Here is a 21388-nt window from a genome sequence, read left to right as displayed (position 1 = left end):
TTTTGCCTCTCATAAGAACAATGTTGGGATCACAATTTGTCGGAGCTCGTGCCCGGCATGCACTGCTATGTAGCCTCTTGGCACGCCGGCTGGGTCGTCACGGCAGGGAGGTAGGAGCGACTCCCTGAGGGATCCACCATCAGAGGAGAGTTTGCACACAAACAAGTTAAAAAGTTTTATTTTAAAAAAAATCATCATATCAAAACTTTTCATAGGCAAAATTTTTTTTTCCTATGAAAAATTTTCTGACTTCCAAACGTGTCGTAAAAGCAAATTTTCTAATTTTGAGGGCAGCAGTCACCCTAATCCAAACATTAACATTTTTTCAACCTGATTTTCTCATGTCACACAAGCAAAACAAAAACATTTTCTTAAAAAAAAGTTCTGGTACCAGAACTTCTTATAAGCAAAATTTTCGTTCCTCAAGAGATTCAAGCATGCGCCTCTACGAAAATTGCATAAATTAAGACCCAACATGCAAATTACCCAAAATTTTGAGGATCGAAACTCATCGTGCTTCACATGTGGCAGCTAGAACTTGTCAGAGATTTATTCTTCAAATATCCGCTGAGCCAAGATAACATTTTTCATTCCTTCAACCATCTGACCAAAATTATTTTCATCAAGGTCATCATTGATAAGGACAGGCAAAGGGGCAACAGAGAGAGGGTGTTTAAGGTGCTGTCCTGCCTGCTCCCCACCCACGTTCAAGGCAAGCGGAACGTAACATCAAACAAGATAAATAAATCAAATCGCTCAAACCTTAGTTAGGACGACAAAGATCGGTACTGCCGGATCGGATCCCGCGAGGGGACAATTAATGCCGAACGAACACTTTCCCGATCGAGGGTTTCTTGTTTTTTAATGAGTTGGAGATGTTCGTCGTCCGACGCCTTGGAAAACGTCGCGTTCCGGCCGATTTTCAGACTTGTCATTGAAGCAAAGTCCTGCGAAGAAAGGACAGAGAAAGTGTTGAAACTAATGATTGTGGGGGAGATCTTGAGGGGAAAGAAAGGAAAATTCCATTCGATCTCCTGCTGTCTCGATTCGCACTCTTCGTTCGTATCGTGAGAGAGAGAGAGAGAGAGAGAGCAAATGGGGGATGCTACTTTGGTTGCTCGAATTGATGAATTGCGTCGTTTGAGTCGGTCGGGAGGGGATGTTGATTTGATGGTGGATTCCGAGCTGGTTTTATCGTTCTAGGATCTCGAAGATCGTGTGGAGATGGCGCTGTTTATGAAGTTCTTCTACAGGAAGCCGCCTGACGGGCTTCTGGAGATTGCGGAGAGAGTCTACGGTACGTTCTTGCTCGGATCTTCTGTTTTTTTTTGGCAATCGTGAGCTTCGTGAACTATGGCATTGTTGCTCTCCTTTTGACTGTTCGGCTTTGGTGGTGGTTCCGGGTTTTGAGAATGTTGTTTCAATCAAATCTCGGTTGGTGTTTCCTTTTTGGCCTTTGATTTCTGTTTGCGGAGACAAGTTCTTTGACGTGCACCTGTGTGTGTGTGTGTTCTTATCGAAAATTGTGCATACCCACTTACCCAGAAGAGTAGAATAAATTGTGAAACTGAGCTATGGTGCACAATGCAAGTTCCCAACTTATCCCACTTATGCTGAATAAGCAGGTGTTTGGGCCACAGTTGTTAATCTTTACAAGCCTTGTGCTCCTTTTGATTGAGGAGGGAGCATGTAATAATGAGTTTTCTCCTTGTTCACATGCAATTGAAGGTGTTTGAGTTTTGTTTCTTTGGTGGTGTTATCTGATTGTTTGCACCTTATTTTTTTTTCCCATTTCGTTTGTGTAGTTTTCGATTGTTGTTTCTCTACGGATGTTTTGGATGAAGACATGTACAAAATCTACATGGAAGGCATTGTGAAGCAGCTCTGCGAACAGTTTCCTGATGCATCTTATATGGTTTTGAACTTCAGAGAGGGTGAAAGGAGAAGCCAGCTTACTGACATCTTGTCCGAGCATGATATGATAGTGATTGACTACCCTCGCCAGTATGAAGGATGCCCGTTAATAGCTCTAGAGATGATACACCATTTCTTGAGGTCCAGCGAAAGCTGGCTGTCTCTGGAAGGACAGCATAATGTATTGCTGATGCATTGCGAACGTGGAGGATGGCCGGTGCTCGCATTCATGCTAGCAGGGCTCTTGATTTATAGGAAACAGTATAGCGGAGAGCAGAAGACTTTGGATATGATATATAAGCAAGCCCCTCGGGAACTTTTACAGCTCTTGTCTCCCTTGAATCCATTGCCTTCCCAATTGCGATATCTGAATTACATTTCCAGGAGGAATTTAGCTTCTGAATGGCCTCCTGCTGATAGGCCACTCACTTTGGACTGTGTTATCCTTAGAGCGCTACCCAGCTTTGATGGAGAGGGTGGATGCAGGCCTTTATTTCGCATCTATGGTCAGGACCCATTTAGTGCTACTGATCGAAGTACCAAAGTGTTATTCTTGATGTCAAGGAAAAACAAAAACATTCGGCTCTATCGGCAGGTAGTCTCTACTTCTGTTTTTCTGCTTTACTACGGTTCCCTTCTCTGGCTATGTTCCTGTGGCTTGCATCTTTCCACAGAAAATGTCTCTGGAGTTACCTCTAAGTGGCTTCAGTATGCTTAGTGGAGGCATTATGCTTCTGGTTAGATTCCTTAGTGATGCTTGCCATTTAGATAAAGGGCTACGTTAACATTTCCAATTTGGGCTCAATATTGGAAAATAAGTATAAACCCTTTTCCTCAGAGCTCCTGTGTCAATGTAACCAATGCTCCTGCAATAATTTGTTTAGTTAGACAAACACTGAGAAAATCCTCATTGTTTCTCATATATCCTTTTTTTTTTCTTTTTTGCAGGAAGACTGCGACCTAGTTAAAGTTGACATTCGCTGCCATATTCAAGGTGATGTTGTGCTAGAATGTATTAACTTGGATGAGGATATGCAACGTGAAGAGATGATGTTCAGGGTTATGTTCAACACAGCTTTCATCAGGTCGAATATTTTGATTCTCAACCGTGATGAAATTGATATTTTGTGGGATGCTAAGGATCGGTTCCCGAAGGACTTCAGAGCAGAGGTCTAATTGTTCAATATGAATTATCCTGGCTATACTATCTTAGCTGCTGGTTTTTATTCTTTTCTTGGTAATCTAAAATATAATGTGCTTTGATAGACAACTTAGTTGCGCTTTTACTTTTGGACAGATTCTTCTATCTGACATGGATAGTGCTTCAACACTGAGCACTGTTGATGTTACAGGGGTGGACGAGAAAGAAGGGCTTCCAATGGAAGCATTTGATAAAGCTCAAGAGATCTTCAACAGAGTGGATTGGTTAGATGAAAAAGGGGATGTTGAGCATGATATGCTTGAGAAAATGGCATCTAATGTTTTCCGACAGAAGTTGGAAAAGAACATTGCTAAAAATAATTTAGATACTCAGGATGCAGTGCAGGAATTGAATCTTGATGTACATCAAGAGAAAATGGTTCAACGATCAAAAGGAAAGGTTGAAAAATATCCACCACAGGTTTCACAGAGTGAAACCAAATCTGACATGAAACAATCCTGTGATCTAATATCATCAAAGACTTTGATTCAACCAGAAGAAATGTGGGATGCTGTTCCTCATCTTTCTCAACCAAAGGCCTTGTCTCGGCGGGCACCACCATCATCTCTGTCTGCTCCAGCTTCTCATTGTAATTCTCTGGATGGTTCGCCTTTGCCTACTGCAAGATACCACAGTGCACCAGCAATTCTTGGTATTACAGGTCTTTTACAGGATCACGCTGCTGACAAGAATGTAAAAGACTCTTTTGCTTCTCTTAAAAGTTTAGTGCTTTCTTCAAGTCTCAATGGTGATAAAGGCAGTTCACCTGCAGAAAATTTATTCAATCTTCAAATGAGTGATGCCACTGTAGATGAATTAGTGAACGAAAACAGTGCATCAACTGACTTTCACACTTGTCAGGATTATGTCAGCAAGAATACTGGTACAGATATGGCAAAGCCATCCATACATTTGTGTGCAGCATCCCCATCCCTTGCAAAGGTGTCTCCGTGCTCATCTGAAGTTTCTGCATCAGGAATTATACCATCATTGCCATTGCCATTGCCATTGCTATCAAAAGCCCCACCCCCACCACCACGACCTCCACCTCCACCTCCTCTGCATCCTCAGCATTCATTAACTTATGTCTTCAATTCGGTTATATCTCATTCTCAACCACCTCCCCCTCCTCCATTAGTTGCTAAAGCTAATGCTCCATTACCACCTCTTGCACCACCTCTCCCTCTGAAACTGACAGAAAAGCCCTCCCATATACCCCCTCTGTCCCATCCTGCTGCATCAGCTAATCCTCCCCCTCCACCACCACCACCACCATTAACTTCTAGGGCATCCAGTGCAACCAGAGTGGTGGCAGTAGCAGCTAATCCTCCCCCTCCACCACCAGCACCTTTAACTTCTAGGGCCTCCAGTGCAACGGGAGTGGTGCCACTACCTCCCCCTCCACCACATTCTGCATCTGCTTCTTCAAAGCATCATGGTTCTTCAAACCTTCTCTCTCCAAATACAAAACCTGGTGATCATGATGGAGGTGAGTCTTGTGTCCCATTTGTGTCAGACCTACTCCCATGCGGCCAGTAACTACATCTTCACTGCCTTAACATGTAGGTGCTAAAGCTGCAAATAGTGGTTCAGGGGCTCCTGGTAATTCAACCTTCGGAATAAAAGGACGTGGGCTCACACGATCTCCAAGTTCGCAGTCATCTTCAAAGAAAACTCCATTGAAGCCATTGCACTGGGTTAAAGTGACAAGAGCAATGCAGGGAAGCTTGTGGGCAGAGTCTCAAAAGCATGATGAGGCTATCAAGTACCACTTCACTTTTATGTCCATCATACTCTTCCTTTATTTGTCAGTGTTTTTTATATTTATCTAACTATTTTCATTTAACATAGATTAAAGTTGTTTTCCACTATTTTTTATAACTCAAAACTTATTTTGCCATTCTAATTTTTATTGATAGGCCCCCAGAGTTTGACATGTCAGAACTTGAGAGTCTTTTCTCAGTTGCAGTTCCTAGTGCTGAACACACCAGAGTGGGAGAAAAATCAAGTCGCCGAACTTCTATTGGGCATAGATCCGATAGAGTCCATCTGGTACAGAAATTTCCTTCTTGTCATTGCATTGTTTTCCATTTCATTTTTAGTCCACTTTTTAGATTCATTAAGTCAATAAGACATTGGTATGTTCTGGTCTTGATCATTTGGTCATTTTGAGGATTTCACAAGTGGTCTGACCGAAAAATGGACTTACACGGCAAAACCGACCATACTGTTTTACCATGCTTTGCAGACCTTTTATGGTACCCACCTTGTAACTGCAAAGCCTAGGCATTTTACTTATGCCTAGGCCAGGGCTTTTGACTACATAGAGTGTGGGGGGCTATGATACTTACCACGGTTTGTGAAACTAAGGAGTTTTTGGTCCAAGGAAGTACACAATACAGTTCCCTTGTTTTTGCTGAAATTATATTCATTGTATGATCAACTTGAAAATTCTCAGTATTGTATGTGTTGGATTGTGTAGAATGACTTGCTTTTCCATTAGAATGGTTAATATAATCATACATCTTTCTTTGACCAGATGCATATTTTAAAATTGTAGTTTTTAATTACTTTTATTGTTGATGATGGATAATGGACACATATATGGCCGTCTCTCTTCAATGCTGTTTCCATTGAATTTAATTAGGTTTTATAGTTTTTGACGCCTTGTTTCTTTGCTTAAAAATTTTGTGTGCTTTCTTCATAACAGTAAGTCACTTGCTCAGGAGCGGATGTCTCTGGTTGAGTTTAGTTGGCTATGGCTTAGCAATGACTTGAGCAAGAATGCAGGATTGAATTAGGTGATTATTACATTTGCCATGTCAATGCATTGCTGAAGTCATGAAATGATGACCATCTTGCCCTAATTTGGCACCCACTCAAGAAAGTCAACCTTACTACTCATTGTAGCGACCCTCTGTCAAAAATGCCTAAGATATTTTGAAACCATGGTGATATTTTTGTGATGATATCCGCACAGCCAATATCTTAAGGATATTCCACTGTTATCAAAAATAGTTTTAGAATTGAATTTATCAGGCTATTTTAAAATATTATCCTAATAATCCTCTCAAAAAAATATTATCCTAATAAATAATATCACAAGATTATGTTAATCCTGTATTTGCCCCAAAAGTTGGAAAATATCAAAATTCAAAATTTTCCTACAAAAATATAGTTTACTTTTCTTGAACTTTATGTAGTTTTATAAGAAAAACTAACTTTCTAGAGAATCTTACCTGATATTTGCTTAGGAAGATAATCCTGACAATCATATTTTTGGCAGCCAGAGACTCCAATTCTCCTTCACTTTAGAATCAAATTGTTGAATATTGATAACTTTATGATATAAAGGCTTACACTTCACATGCATCACAGTTTTAAGGACAACACATCACAGTTTTAAGGACAACGCATAGAGGTGCTATAACTTAACTTAATGTTGTACTTTTAGAGGTGATCTTAGCAACTTCTCAAGATAAGCTGTAAGGCTTCGCTATTCATGAACATTTACCTTTAAGACATACACAGAAAACTGCACATAGTTTATTTGTACACTTGAGATATTGCACTTTAGACCATATTCCATGCTCTCACTTTCTCAGCTGACTATAGGGATGTCAACAGTTGGTACAAAGAAATGAATCCGATTACAAAATTGGATCGGAAGTCACACGGACTCGGCTATAAGGTCGATGCACCCGCGTCGACAAGCCCCGACACGGGTGCGACTTCGGACACAGTCAACTAAGTGTCAGACTCGGTCAATGCACCGGGACTGAGTCCGTCCACATTTTGGACTCGGTCAACTTTGACCAAGTTTATTTTTGTCCATTTTAGGGCAAAAGACATATAAAAACTAAAAAAAATCGATCTTTTTATATATTTTTTAATATATATATAGCCGTGCCCCCTAATGGGCACAACTTTGACCGAGTCTTATTATTGTTATATATATATATATATATATATATATATATATATATATATATATATATATATAGCCGTGTCCCTGTGTCCAAAATTTTTGAAATTGCTCTGCACCCGTACCCATACCCGCACCCATGTGACATAGGGTCGGATTCATTTTTGTACAGTCAAATTTGGATTCGGAATTGGTTTCTGACCGATATCCGATTGACTTCTTACTTCTCAGGGGTGCCATATGGCTATACCTTTTCAAGAAAAAAAGAGAGGCACCAATGAAACTCAAACAGCATACCTTAAGGGCAACAGAAATTTTGACGTTAGCAGCTAACCACCCAGTCATTTCTGCACTTGTGATAAATTGCGGAATGTTAATTCTTATAACCACTTACAGTGAATCGGATCCAAATCACCTATTTAAGCGGATTTTGGGTCGGATTCGGTTATTTAATTTTTAGTTTGATTTGGATTCAATTTCAATAACCTCTTGTCCGTCTCCGAATCCGATTAAAACATTCTATTTGTCGGATTTGGTAATGGTTACATCTGACCTGAATCCAACCCGTTTACATCCCTAGCTGACTCTAAAAATGAAGTAGCATCTCGATGCTTAATCCCTGGATGATCTATTATCTACCAGATGCCCCACTAAATGAAACAAAACCTTGGAAGGTTCTTATCTTGAACTACAACTTTGGAGCATGAACTGATGTACTGCCATTTTTCTATCCAGGATATATTTGCCCTGTTGTTTTCAATGACATCAACTTTATATGTTACTTTTTTTGCAGATTGATTTGAGACGAGCTAACAATTGTGAAATCATGCTTACAAAGGTTAAAATGCCATTGTCTGATTTGATGGTAATCTTCCACAACATGCTAGTTAATGGATACCTAGTCATATATTAATTATAAGTGTTGATTCACTTTATTAATCTAATTTTTGTTCTTGTGAAGGGTCTAAGTTCAATTTTGTTTACTGTGTTTCTCTTAACATATATTTTGAATTTATTATATGAATATGAAGTTCCGAGGAAGCTTTAATTTAAGGGTTATCAAACTTTTTGGTGTCCTTAAAGCTTGGAACTTTTGGTCATTATTTCTTTGGAATTGTATCTAATTAGAATTCTCTGAGCTTTTGATATTCTAGTATGAAATTGCTAGGATGCTTCTTAGAGCAGAAATCCAAAGCACTAGGGACTGCTGTTCTTTACATAAATGTGCACAAGGAGATGTATCCTTTTCCTTTTGAAATCCAACTTCGCATTTATCCCTTCATTATGTTAAATTGTACATATATTTATACTTGTATATATGATATTATATGTACCTATATGTACATGTATACGTACATATATACTTGTATATATATATATTTAAAAATATAATTATATATATGTAATAGTGGGAGAGTCAAACTAATTTGACTACTCCCAACGGCTAGAAGTTTTGGCCGTTGGGAGCAAAGCTCCCAATCTTCTAATGCTCTCTCTCTCTCCTTTTAAACTCCACCTCCTCTCTCCTTTTGTATATAAATAGGGGTGTTCTCCCCTTTGTAATGTATGCTTTTTGGCATAATCTTTTGATTAAATAAAATATATTTTTTAGCTTGTGGTGTATCCCTTTTGTGGGGTTTGTGAGTGTTCTTTTAGAACACTTTGTGGTTCCCTTTTGTGAGTGTTGTAAGTGTGTTCCTTAAGAGAACACTTTTGTTCTCCACTCAATTGGTAGACTTTTGGTTTGTGATTAAAGCCTCTTTGTATCTTTACATGGTATTAGAGCTTGGAAGTGATAAAGCATATTTGAAAACTCTTCTTCAAAGTGTTGGTGATCTTGCAAGAAATTCAATGGTGGAGTGCTCGGGTTCATTGCCTCTCTTTTTGTTTTTTATTTCTTTTTCTCCTCCTCTCTTAGCCCTTGTAAAAAATGGATAACAATGATCATGTCACCATTAAACCCATAAAATTCAATGATTTCAATTATGTAACATGGGCTTCTGTCATGAAGCACCTCATATGGGGAAAGAGGTTGTGGGGACTAGTAGTTGGATCCGATCCAAAACCCAAGCTAGTTCTCACTAATGTAGAGGATGAGAAAGAGGTACCTCTAACCGAAAATGAGAAAACTAAGGCTATAACCATTTATGAGAAGTGGAAGGAATGGAGGATGAGATATGCCAAGATCATGTCTTGGCTTATTAATAGTATGGATGTATCTTGTCAAAATTGAGCATGCAATGCTTGAGATTATCTTAAGAAAATGTATTTTCTTAAAGATATTGCACATATATGCAATATGCAAGATAGAGTTCGGACTATGGTCCAAGGGGATAAAATTATTAGGGAATATTATAATGACCTATTCGAACTTTGGAACGAATTGACTCTTCTAGAGCCAAAGCGGTATTGTCCCAAAGATATAGAACTCCGCCAAAGACAAATAGATGCGAATCACTTTTACCAATTCATTAACGGTCTAAGACCGAAATTTGATTCGATAAAGTCTATTTTTCTCCATAGAGGAAAAATGTCCTCTATTGAAGATACTATAGAAGAGTAGAGTATGAAAGAAAATAGATTGAAAAAGCATGTAAAAAAAGTGAAAATGACTCGGTCTTAGCCGTTTCTAGACCGAGAAACTATGTTCATGCATATAAGCTACCTCACTATAGAAGGCAAAAAAATGACTATGAGAAAAAAAAATCATTTGTTATTTTTTTTATGAACCGGGATACACTAAGCCCCAACGTCTAAAACTCAAAGGAACATTTGAAAAGAAGGTTGCTTCGGTCGGATCTCCACAAGAGTCCCAGGACAAGCACAAAGACATTCCCACATCTCAAAAATCATCTATTGGAAGTATATCTCTTGCTCAATTAGTTGAAGCCCTTCAACCTCTTCTTAGATGATCATCTTCCTCAGCTGGTACCACGGTATCGTCTTATTCGGACCCAGGTAAGATTCCTTGGCTTCTTGATTCTGGTGCATCTTTTTATGTGACTCCAAATAGTGATATTTTATCCGAATGCTATAGCAACTCAAGTGTGTCAAATGTTTTGACGGTCGATGGAATGCCTCTTGATATCAAATGAATAGGAAGTTTTGAAAAGGATCTTTCAAACTCTAAAAAATTCTTTATTTCAAAAATTAGATACATTCCTAAATTAAATTTAAATCTCTTATTTGTGTTTCAAATATCCGATTATGGTTGTAATATCTCCTCTTCAAATGAATGTTTGGTGCAGGCTCGCCAATCAAGGAAGTTGATTGGGCAAGGCCATAGAGAGAGATGTCTCTACTATATGGATTTTTTCGAGATACCAAAAGATGCTTTTTATTGTAATCTCTCGAAATGTTACTTTCTTGGAAAAAAAAAATCTTTGATAAGTATCAATCGAAGGAAGTAATCGAGTACTCTTTTTTGTTTGATCTTGTTTCAAAACAAGATGTTGACAACTGTGATTGTGAACATAACTTGGAGAATATTATTGAATCTAGCGACTTTAAATCACTTGATGAATTGCCCCACAATGATCAAATGTGTATATAATATTCTAAGCAGGAAAATCAAAACCCTCCATGTGCACTTGAAAATTTTTCTAACCTTAATAAAGATGATCTGTAAATTAGGAAATCATCTAGAGTATCAAAATCCCCATCAAAATTTGTATAATATAATTTCTTTTCTTTAAAATATCAAGTGTGCATAGCCCTAATTCACTCTTACGCAAAACCCCCACCTTATGCTCAGGCCAAAGAACACCATACTTGTAACTTTTCAGGAAAAATTTGAAAGCTTTGTAATCAATCCTTTTCCAGAGTTTAAAATGGCAGTTCATCAGAAAATGATGCTTGAAATAACAAGTCAACGGACCTTGGGTGCATTATAGGTGAACCTTCCTTTACACACTAGATTTGTATCTCCATATAAGCATTGAAACCACATAGATTTAAAATAAGGTTTTTGATAATTTAGAGTTTATACCAAAGAGAAATTTTCAAAAGAAACCCTTATGCAAAATTAAAAAACGTGCTTAGAAACGAAACATCAGAGAAAGAGTGGGATCTTGATATCATCACGGTATCGTGCCATCGCTTGCTGTACCGACCTAATCATCACTTGTACCCCATAAAACGGGTCAGACTTATAAAAATCTGGTAGGTGCATAGATATTAAAATTTAGAACAAGATTAACATATGTGTTGTTCCTTTCGTGATATACAGTTTTAAATGAGCATGATATTCTTGTTTCGATATTGACTGTCCTGAGGGTACGCAAAGAAGAAACATAAAAACAACAGACTGCCTGAGGGTTTGTTATTCTATGTATTTTGATACCCTGGACAACTAGCTGAGTCCGCTTTTAAGGGGACGACCAGTGACCCAAAGAAAATTCTCCAGAGGCATACATGGCAAGCTATGTCACATGGGTGCGGGCGCGGGTGCGGGTGCGGGTGCGGGGATTCGGCACTTCCAAAAAACCCGGGTGCGGGGGTGCGGCAGGGGCAAAAATGTAAATATATATATATATATATAAGGGGTCGGGGGGCAGGTTTTTTCAAATTTCACACGATAGCACAAGTAAGGCTACCACCATCATTGAAAAGTCAGGAGCTGACAGCAGCTGTCAGGCAGATTTTTTTTTTATATACAGCTGCACGATAGCACAAGCAAAGCTACCACCATCATTGAAAAGTCAGGAGCTGACAGCTTCTGTCAGCAGTTTTTTTTTTTATATACAGCTGCACGATAGCACAAGCAAGGCTACCACCATCATTGAAAAGTCAGGAGCTGAGAGCAGCATATTTTTTTTTATATACAGCTGCACGATAGCACAAGCAAGGCTACCACCATCATTGAAAAGTCAGGAGCTGACAGCAGCAAATTTTTATTTTATATACAGCTGCACGATAGCACAAGCAAGGCTACCACCATCATTGAAAAGTCAGGAGCTGACAGCTGCTGTCAGCAGATTTTTTTTTAAAAAAAAAATTCGTATCCCATTTCATAGGGCAATTTTTTTTTTTAAAAAAAAAATCCAAAAAAAAGGACATAAATGATCTTGGGTGCGGTCAACGCACCCAGGATCGGGTTAACCGCACCCGGTGCCGCACCCGCACCCGCGTCGAGTCACGTCGACGCGGGTGCGGCACCCTGCTAGCCGAATCCTTGTGACATAGATGGCAAGGGATGCATCCAAACTTCTGTAGAAGTCCATGGGATCTACCACCTAGGATAATTTTTGGTAGCCTCGCTTAACTTCGATGACTGGTGTCGTCGAGTTAATTGCTATTTGAGGAGCGTAGTTGTTAACAACCTGTCCATCAGATTTTTTGTACCATCTCATCCTCTCTCGTGACGGAACCAAAGAGACGAATGAGTATGTCAGGTTCTATTTTTAACTGACAACCTATTCTACACGCTCTGGTTTTTCAAAACAAATCGAGCATCTTGCCTGTGAAGGCAAATCATCACCATTTATGTAATTTTCTTTTAATCATCGCACAACTTCACACTACGAGGTTACCATAAACCTCTCATTCAATCATCGTAGTACTAACATGCCGTGCATGTCTGATAATACCTCTACGATGAGAGGGATATCGGTTTCTCATAAAGAAACCCCAATATTATTTAGAAATGTCAAAGTCTTGTACTGTAGGCCAGATAACAAAGACTTGGCCAGGTTGCGCAAATCTGCATCTTTAATAGCAAGCATAATATAAATTAGGTAGGAGTACGCAAAACTGCATACTTTATAAAGTTATATATGTATACATATATAGAATACATGTATATATATCAAAGCATAAGCCTATGCACATTATAGCGCGACGGTAAAGTAAATGACATAAAGCAAGACCCGATGTGCGAAACCACACATCTAGCTAAATAAACTCCGTAAGTGATGCACAATGTACGAAACTGTACATTAACTAAATAAATTTGCGTAAGCAATACGCGATGTACAAAATCATACATCAGCTAAATAAATTTGCGTATGCAGTGCGCGATGTACGAAATCGTATATCGACTAAATAAATTGTGTAAGCAATGCACGATGTACAAAATCATATATCAGCTAAATAAATTGTGTAAGCAGGAGCCTGTGCACATTACAACGCGATAACAAAGTAAATGATAATTTTAAATGGACAAAAATATGCAAAACTACGTCCTTGAATTAAAAGCATATATATATATATATATACACGTATAAGTTAGAAGTATTCTGTCATTTGTCTTCGTATGCAACTTTCTCTTACCTCGGAGATGGTCGAACTCACTGACGATTCTGAGCATAGGTTTTTAAAGACTCGTACCTTAGTAAGTGTGTCGCATCCGTTTTGCCGGCGTGGAGCGATAAAAAGATTATGTTGCGCTGCATAAAGGATGATATTAAAACCTTATCGTGATGATTACATCGCAGGGGTCAATCCCGAAGCCAGTTTGAGCTGATCGGATCGAGTAGGGCTCAGTACAAGAGGCGGGGGTTAAAGCTCGACAGAGTCAGGCTTAGTTTGCTAACTGAGCCAAATTGGTTTTAAAGCGGAGACCGAGTTGAGCTCGGTTGGCTAAGAGACCAACGGGAGGGGGTGGGCTCGGTGGTCAGGCCGAGCCCGGCCTGGTCCAAACCTTGTGACAATAACGAACCTTGCTCAGTCCTTTTGCAAGGAGGGGGCTACAAGGGAGTTGACACCCCCTGTCGGTTGTCCCTGTAAAGTAACAGCAGCCTACGACTGTTGTTGAAAAAAAGAAGGAAGAAAGTGTTGGGCACCCTCTATCCTATCGCGACAGTGGCTCTAGTCAACCAACATAAATAGAAAAAAAAGGGGGAGGGTGCTTGGCACCCTCCCTTCTGGCGAGCGAGAGCCACTATTGCTGGTGGCTTTGGTTAGCCTTCAACGTTGAGAGAAAAGAAAAGAAAAGGAGAGGGTGCTCGACACCCTCTATTTAGGCGAAACCAGAGCCACCCTGCCGCATGGGTAGAAGAAAAGGATGGTGAAGGAGGAAGAGGCGACATCCAAGTGGTGTCGCTGCTTCTGGCAAGGTGGTGGCACCAGGCAGTGTCGCCACTATCGAGAAGGAGAGGGAAGAGAGAGAAAGAGAGGCAGGAGGGGCAATAGAGAGACGAGAGAAAGAGCAGGAGGGTAGCGCCCTCCTGTCGGCAACAAAAAGAAGAGAGAGAGAGAGAGGCAGCGTACCTGAGGGGGGGGAGCAGGGCCTCCGTGCATCGGCGAGAGGGAGAAGAAGACGAGGGGGGGGGGGGGTAAAGGCAAGATGTTTGAGGTTCGAGCATAGTCGAGAAAGCAGGGAGGGGGGTTTCTTGTTTCGAAAAAAGAAGCCCCCCCCCCCCCCCCCTTGGGGGTTTAAGTAGCCCGAGGGGGTGGGTGGGTGTGTGTGTGGGGGGGGGGGGTCTGTGACATTCAGGTTGGATCTAGTCGGATTCAGCCTGGATCCAAACAATTTTTCTTTTCTTAAAAACCACGAGTATTACATTGAATGGGTTAAGGTTATGAGGTTTGAACTTGAAGCCTTGGAAAATGCTCAAACTTAGTCTATTCAAAATCTTCCACCAAGAAAGAAACCCACATGTTGTAGATGGTTATATAAAATAAAAACCAAGAGTGATGAAACTCTTGAGCGATATAAATCTAAGCTTTTTGCAAAGGGATATTTACAAGAACATAGCATTGATTAGGAAGAAACCTTTTGTAAAGATTGGTTTAAAAAAAAAACAAAAGTCGTTTGGATCCGATTGTATCCAACCCAGATCCAAGTCACAGGAGCCCCTCGTGCTTCTATTTAAGCACGTAGGGGGGGTTCCCCTTTTACGCAAAAGGGAAAGCCCCTCCCCCCTGCGCTCCTCCCTCTCTCCTCGACTAACCCCCTGCTCTCGCCTGTCTCCCCCTCGACAACCCAGACCCCTCACCTCCTGTCTCCCCCCTTGTCTGACTTCTCCCCTGCGCGGACGAGAACCTCGTCTCCCTCCCTCTTCTCGCCAGAGCTCCCTCAGGTACGCTCCTCCGACTCTCTCTCTCCCTTCTCTTCTTCGACCGGTGGGCAGGGGCGCAACCGCTGCCCTCCCTCTCTTGTCTGGCTTGCGGGCAGGGGCACAACCCTTGCCCCCTTTTTCTTCTTCGACCGGTGGGCAGGGGCGCAACCCCTGCCCTCTCTCTCTTTTCCGGCCGGCGGGCAGGGGCACGACCCCTTCCCTCCCTTCTCTGTCAGACCGTCAGGCAGGGGCGTAGCCCCACCCTTGCTCACCCTTTTTTTTCGATCGACAAGCAGGGGTGACGCTTCTGCCTTCCTGGATTTTTTCGACAGGCATGGGCGAAGCCCCTGCCTCCTGTTTTTCGACAGGCAGGGGCGACGCCCCCTGTCTCCTTTTTGTGTTTTTCGGCCAATAGGTAGGGGGTGATGCCCCCCTGCCGACCTCTGTTTCAACCAGATGGCAGGGGTGCCGCACCCTGCCTTCCCTTGCTTTCTGGCCAACAGGTAGGGGCGCTACCTCCTTCCTCCACCCCTCCCCTCTCGCAGCTAGTCAGGCCTAGCCGAGCCCGACTAACCCTGGGCCTGTTACTAAACGCATGATTTTAAAATGAGTTTTCCTTGTTCGCATTTCATAGTGTGACAAATACTTTAGTGCACCCCATCGGTGCAACAAACTCTATGCGCACACTGAGGCATGAGCCACTTATCATTTACACTCGAAATTGTCAGTGAATCTGACAATCTCTGAGGTAGGGGAAAGTTGCACAAAGGACAATCCTAAAACTTGTGAATAAGCATAATATATATATATATATATGCTTTTAACTCAAGGATGTAGTTTTGCGATCCTTGTCCTTTTATTTTATTTTATTTATTTTGTTGTCGCGCTATTATGTGCACAATCTACTGCTTACACATTTATTTAGCTTGATGTGTAGTTTTGCACATCGAGCCTTGTTTTATGTCATTTACTTTGTCGTCACACTATCATGTGCACAGGTAATTGCTTACGCAGTTATTTAGCTCGATGTTTGGTTTCGCACATCGAGCTTTGCTTTATGTCATTTACTTTGCCATCGCGCTATCATGTGCACAGGCTTCTGCTTACGCATTTATTTAGCTCGATGTGTGGTTTCACACACCGAGCATTGCTTTATACTATTTACTTTGTTGCCACGCTATTACGTGCACATGCTACTGCTTACCCTAAAGCAAATGACTCGGTGTTCCCAGTTATCGGAGTTAGGGGACAGGGCTACCAAAAATTATCCTAGGTGGTAGTTCCTATAGACTTCTGCAGAAGTTGGATGCATCTCTTACAACAAATGCCTCTGGGGAATTCTCTCTCGGTCACTTGCCGTCCCCTTAGGAACGGACTCAGATAGCTGTTCGGGGAATAAAAAATATATTGCATAACAAACCCCCGGACGGTCTTAGTTGTTTCTACGTTTCTCATGTGTATACCCTCAAGACAGCTAATATCAAAACAAAGTTATCTTGTGCACTTTGCTTATGTTAAATTTCATATCATTTATGAAATAAAACATGTGTTAGTTTTGTTGTAAATTATTATACTTGTGCACCTATCAGTTTTTCATAAAATTGACCCATCTTATGGGTACAAGTGATGATTAGGTTTGAGCCTTGATAGGCGATGATGCGATTATAAGATAGCATCAGTTCCAATGTTTTTTCTGGCATTCCGTATCTTGAATACACCCATTTGGTTTAAATTTTGTATAAAGGTTTCCTCGAAAATTTTTATTTTGTATAAAGTTGAAATTTTGTATGATATGTGCAAGTCTTTTCTATTTTCATACTAACTAAGTGTTTTGGCAGGGAATATGTGGAAAATGTCATCACTTGGAGTTATAATTTCAAATTTTAAATGTTGTAATAAGTTAGGTCTTAATGAGAATTTACATTTTCTGCAATAGATAGAATGAATGAGCATGTAAATGTCATAAATCGTTTGTTGTCATATCATTTTCATCTTATTTCTCAAAGATTTCACAAATGAGAACACGAATGTCACGTGCACCATTATAATAAGAGGTGATTAAATCCTAAGTTGACGATTTGCATCAATGTCCATAGTCAGGGTGTGAACAAAACTTAGGATTTTCATCTTTTATGGAATAACATTGGGTCCACACTGGATCTCTCTAAAAAATCATCATATTTTCAAATATTTTCTTCCTTTATTAAAGTTTAACCTAGAATTAACTCAAGATATATATCAATGGCCATAGTCAGGATATATTGAGAGATTAATTTCATTTTAATCTGGAAGAGGAGGCAGTTGGTGATGGACGGGAGAGGAGGAGGATCGAGGCGATGCCCTCCATCGCCTCTCCCTGCGGTTCCTTGCAACGGCAAGCCGTTGGAATTTTTTTGAAATTTCAAAAGGATGGTTTCTTTTATAAAGTTTTCTAAAAAGAGGTTTTTTTTTAGCTAAAAGGGGTTTCAGAAAGGACGGGCAACTAATTTTTCGATCTTTTGAGAAAATGACCCGAAAATGTAAGGAAAATGTGAGGATTTTAACAAGCGGGACCCAATTGAGGTTTTCGAAACATTTTTACAAATTTTTGTTTTAAGACTTTAAGATTTTTCTAAAATGAGTTTTTTTTTTTGGAAAATACTGGGTTAAATTTGAAAATTGGGATTCCAGAATGGATCCGAGCCCGATTTGGATCATAAATTGGGTCAGGAATGAAAATTGAGTTTGGATTCCAGCGAATCCGAGAAATGAATAGAATTTTGGTTAAAAATTGACCCAATTATTCAGAAGACGGAGGTCAGGGGCAAAGAAGGAATTTTTTGGAAAATTTGGGGTGTTCACAAGTGCCCAAGATATTTCTGCAACAAAAGATCATCTTCAGAAGCACTTTGTTACTAAAGATCTTGGTCACCTTCGATATTTTCTGGGTATCGAGGCTGCAAAAAACAAAGAGGGCTTAGTGTTGTCTCAAAGAAAGTATGTGTTGGACTTATTAAAAGAGACTGGAATGCTAAGAGCTAAGCCAGCTAATATTCCAATGGATCCCAAAACTCACATGTTCGATGAGAAGTCTGACTATGTGGATAGTGCCAGCTTTAGATCCTTGGTGGGTAAGTTGCTATATGTGACTGTTACTAGACCTGACATTTCATTAGCCGTGAGTAAAATCAGTCAGTTCATGGACAAACCTACAAAAGTTCACTGGGATGCAACTATGATGGTTCTTCGGTATTTAAAGTCATCTCCTGGTAAAGGTCTGTTGTTTAAACGAAATCCATCGTTGGATGTGGTTGCCTACACTGACGCAGATTGCGCAGGATCTGTCGAAGATAGAAAGTCAACATCTGGAATTTGTGTGTTTGTGGGAGGAAATCTTGTTACCTGGAGGAGTAAGAAACAAACCGTTGTAGCCAGGTCGAGTGCTGAATCTGAATACCGAGCAATGGCCCAGACTGCAGCTGAGATTATGTGGGTAAAATCAGTCTTGACTGAGCTTCAGGAGAAAGTATCCCTTCCTATGTTGATGATGTGTGACAATAGGGCTGCTACATATATTGCCAACAACCCAATGTTTCATGAAAGGACTAAACATATTGAAGTTGACTGTCACTATGTTCGTGACCTGGTTCAAGCTGGGTTTATCTGCACCGATCATGTATCTTCCGAAGATCAAGTAGCGGATGTTTTTACCAAAGCCCTGGCGAGACCTAATTTCTCAAAATGTTGTGACAAGCTGAGCATGATTGATATCTATGCTCCAACTTGAGGGGGAGTGTTGAGAATAGGTGGTTTTAAGTTAAGTCTTTTTATATAAAGGGCTTAGATGTAATTAGTCTTTTTAGCCTCTCTCTATTTAACATAGAGAGAAGCCCTAATGAAAAGGAGGAGTGTTTTCTCTGTGCAGCCATCTCTCCCTCTCACTCTCTCTTCTATCTTTCCCTCTCTCTCTCTCTCTACCTAGGGTTTGGTGCTTCTTTCAACAATGGTAAAAGGATTGGTAAAGCTTACCATAACCCTCATGCTGGGGAATAAAATGTATCTACTGCTGCTGGACACCTATGATTGCTGAAAATAATCTATTGTTATGTGAAATGAACCCTGTTTTTAATGTCACATCTATTATATAGGCCCTTATCCTACGCTTCTTTGTGAAGGATCCATGCATGAAGTGATTCTTGTTGAAGGAAAGAGGCAACGGGAACCTTTATGTCTTGGAATTCTTGTGAATTAATGTCCATCTTGGTCATTGAATTTTGTTGGTTCATTTGTTTGACAGAAAATATTGGTCATGATTCTAATAAAGCCATGGGCTTATGTCACAACCTAATGGAAGCTCTTTACATGAAGATCGTATATAGCCTTGTGTTGTTGGTGTTATTGTTTTTGTATTCATGCTGAGGATTATTAATGTGCTTTTCAGTTCCTCTCCTTTGTTATGTCCTCATGTGCATGTGCTTTTAGCAGTGTCTTTGTGAAGCTAAAAAAGATCAATTTGCATGTTTTGCCTCCTTATTGCAATTATAAAATTGGGTTGCTAATACAATGCATTCAAAGTTCTGACCTATACCATTTATGATAACTACAGAGTGCACTGCTTGCCTTGGATGATTCAGTACTAGACATTGATCAGGTGGACAATCTTATAAAGTTCTGTCCCACCAAAGAGGAAATGGAACTGCTCAAGGTTGAACAATATATATTTGCATGGGATAAACTCTTTTGGATGCTCATATAGAGCTAGTTATTTACTTCTTTTGATGCATATTGTAGCTGTGTTTCTACGAAGTTTCACTAATTTACTTTTGTCTCACTCGTAGGGCTATGCTGGAGACAAAGAGAGTTTAGGAAAATGTGAGCAGGTTCAATAGCTTCTCTTAATACTTGAGTGCTTTATTTGAGAAAGGTTGCCTTGCTCAGTGGCTACCGGTCCAATTTTGTATTTAGGTAGCCACTCTGTGTTCATTTGGCCTGGTGGTGATTTTTGGTGCTTGCACCTTTGTGCAATAGAACTACTCACAGCTCTGGAAGAATAAAATCTGCATTACTAGATTCTCCTTCACTCAATTTATTCTCCATGATTTTGATAAATTTCCAATATTCATAACACAGTTTTTCCTGGAGTTAATGAAAGTACCTCGGGTGGAATCCAAGCTAAGAGTATTTTCTTTTAAAATTCAATTCTCTTCCCAGGTTGGTTGAGCTTATGGCATAATGATGATTACTTTCACTGTCTTTTTTGTATTTAGTATGATTAACAAGGTCAACCATATTGGTTTGCCTGCGGAAGCCAAATTCCATCCTTTTGAATTCCAGAGTTTGACATTATTTTCTGTGACTGCTTTGCAGGTTGCAGATTTAAGGAATAATTTGAACATTGTAAATTCTGCTGCTGAAGAGGTTCGTTCCTTTTCTCTTTTTCCATTTGTGCAAAGTAGAGACAGATAGCTTCTCTTACATTACTTCCCCATGTTTATCAGATAAGAAATTCTGTCAAATTGAAGAGAATTATGCAGACAATCCTATCACTAGGGAATGCATTAAATCAAGGGACTGCAAGAGGTGAATTTTGGTACCAATTTATTTCTTTAAGTCTCTCTCTCTCATTGATTAGTAGTTTCATCTATTGAAAATACATATAAAGGTGAGAAGCAGTCAATGGTTAAACACTATTAAAATTTCTTAGCAGCAATAAAAATGTAGCAAAAGAACTATAAATCAAGACAGTTATCTTGTTAATGCACTGAAAAGGAGGTGATGAGTTCTTGATGGTAAATATGTTAAGACACGATTCTATGCTGATTTACAAATTCATGAGCTTGAGAATGCTACAATTTTTCTTCATGGATGAAGGACAATTGAAGCATCATGTATCGATATACTGTTGGAAAAATGAATACTGGTTTGCTAGGCGAAAAAGTGTGTGTATGGTCTGCCATAGCACACAAAACAAGGAAATACTCAAGTATAAAATAAGGAAGACAGTACAAGGTGTGAGATTGAGTGACCAAGAATTTCATAGTTAAAATGAGCAGCCACACTAGGGGGGCAGCAACCCTATTCTCTTTTGTGATCAGTTGGAGATAACCTTCACAAGGTTTTGTACATTTGGACATGACTTCAAGTATATTGAATATAATGTCACTTAATTAGTGTCACATACTATTACCAACATAAATAAAGTACCTTGATAGAGATGCCCTGTTATCTTGCATATCTCTTTCCTAACACGTCGCTTCATGTTTCACATCATGTTTAAATAAGTAAAACTTGTCCTTGAGGAATGATGTCTGGCTCTTGACAATACTTTTGTAAAGATATTTGCTATTTGCAATTGTGACCTACTGAACT

The 21388-nt window shown here is 39.8% G+C and overlaps 1 protein-coding gene across 1 annotated transcript in view; it reads left to right on the top strand.

Annotated features, from left to right (window-relative positions):
• Positions 1–888: 888 nt before the first annotated feature.
• Positions 889–21388, top strand: part of LOC149842157 (formin-like protein 18) — an 84058-nt gene continuing 63558 nt past the window's right edge. The window contains exons 1-12 of the mRNA XM_090000598.1: positions 889–1297; positions 1806–2509; positions 2863–3084; positions 3212–4604; positions 4682–4880; positions 5035–5167; positions 7834–7905; positions 19626–19724; positions 19858–19899; positions 20150–20230; positions 20387–20437; positions 20518–20599. Coding sequence (XP_089856724.1) covers positions 1225–1297; positions 1806–2509; positions 2863–3084; positions 3212–4604; positions 4682–4880; positions 5035–5167; positions 7834–7905; positions 19626–19724; positions 19858–19899; positions 20150–20230; positions 20387–20437; positions 20518–20599 — 3151 coding nt within the window. The 5' untranslated portion in view covers positions 889–1224. The remainder of the gene's footprint in view (positions 1298–1805; positions 2510–2862; positions 3085–3211; positions 4605–4681; positions 4881–5034; positions 5168–7833; positions 7906–19625; positions 19725–19857; positions 19900–20149; positions 20231–20386; positions 20438–20517; positions 20600–21388) is intronic.

The sequence above is a fragment of the Nuphar pumila genome, chromosome 3 (genome assembly GCF_984573655.1).
Source record: "Nuphar pumila chromosome 3, dmNupPumi1.hap1.1, whole genome shotgun sequence".
In the NCBI taxonomy this organism is placed as follows: Eukaryota; Viridiplantae; Streptophyta; class Magnoliopsida; order Nymphaeales; family Nymphaeaceae; genus Nuphar; species Nuphar pumila.
Note: the sequence above shows the minus strand (reverse complement) of the source record. Positions and strands in the feature narration are given on the sequence as shown.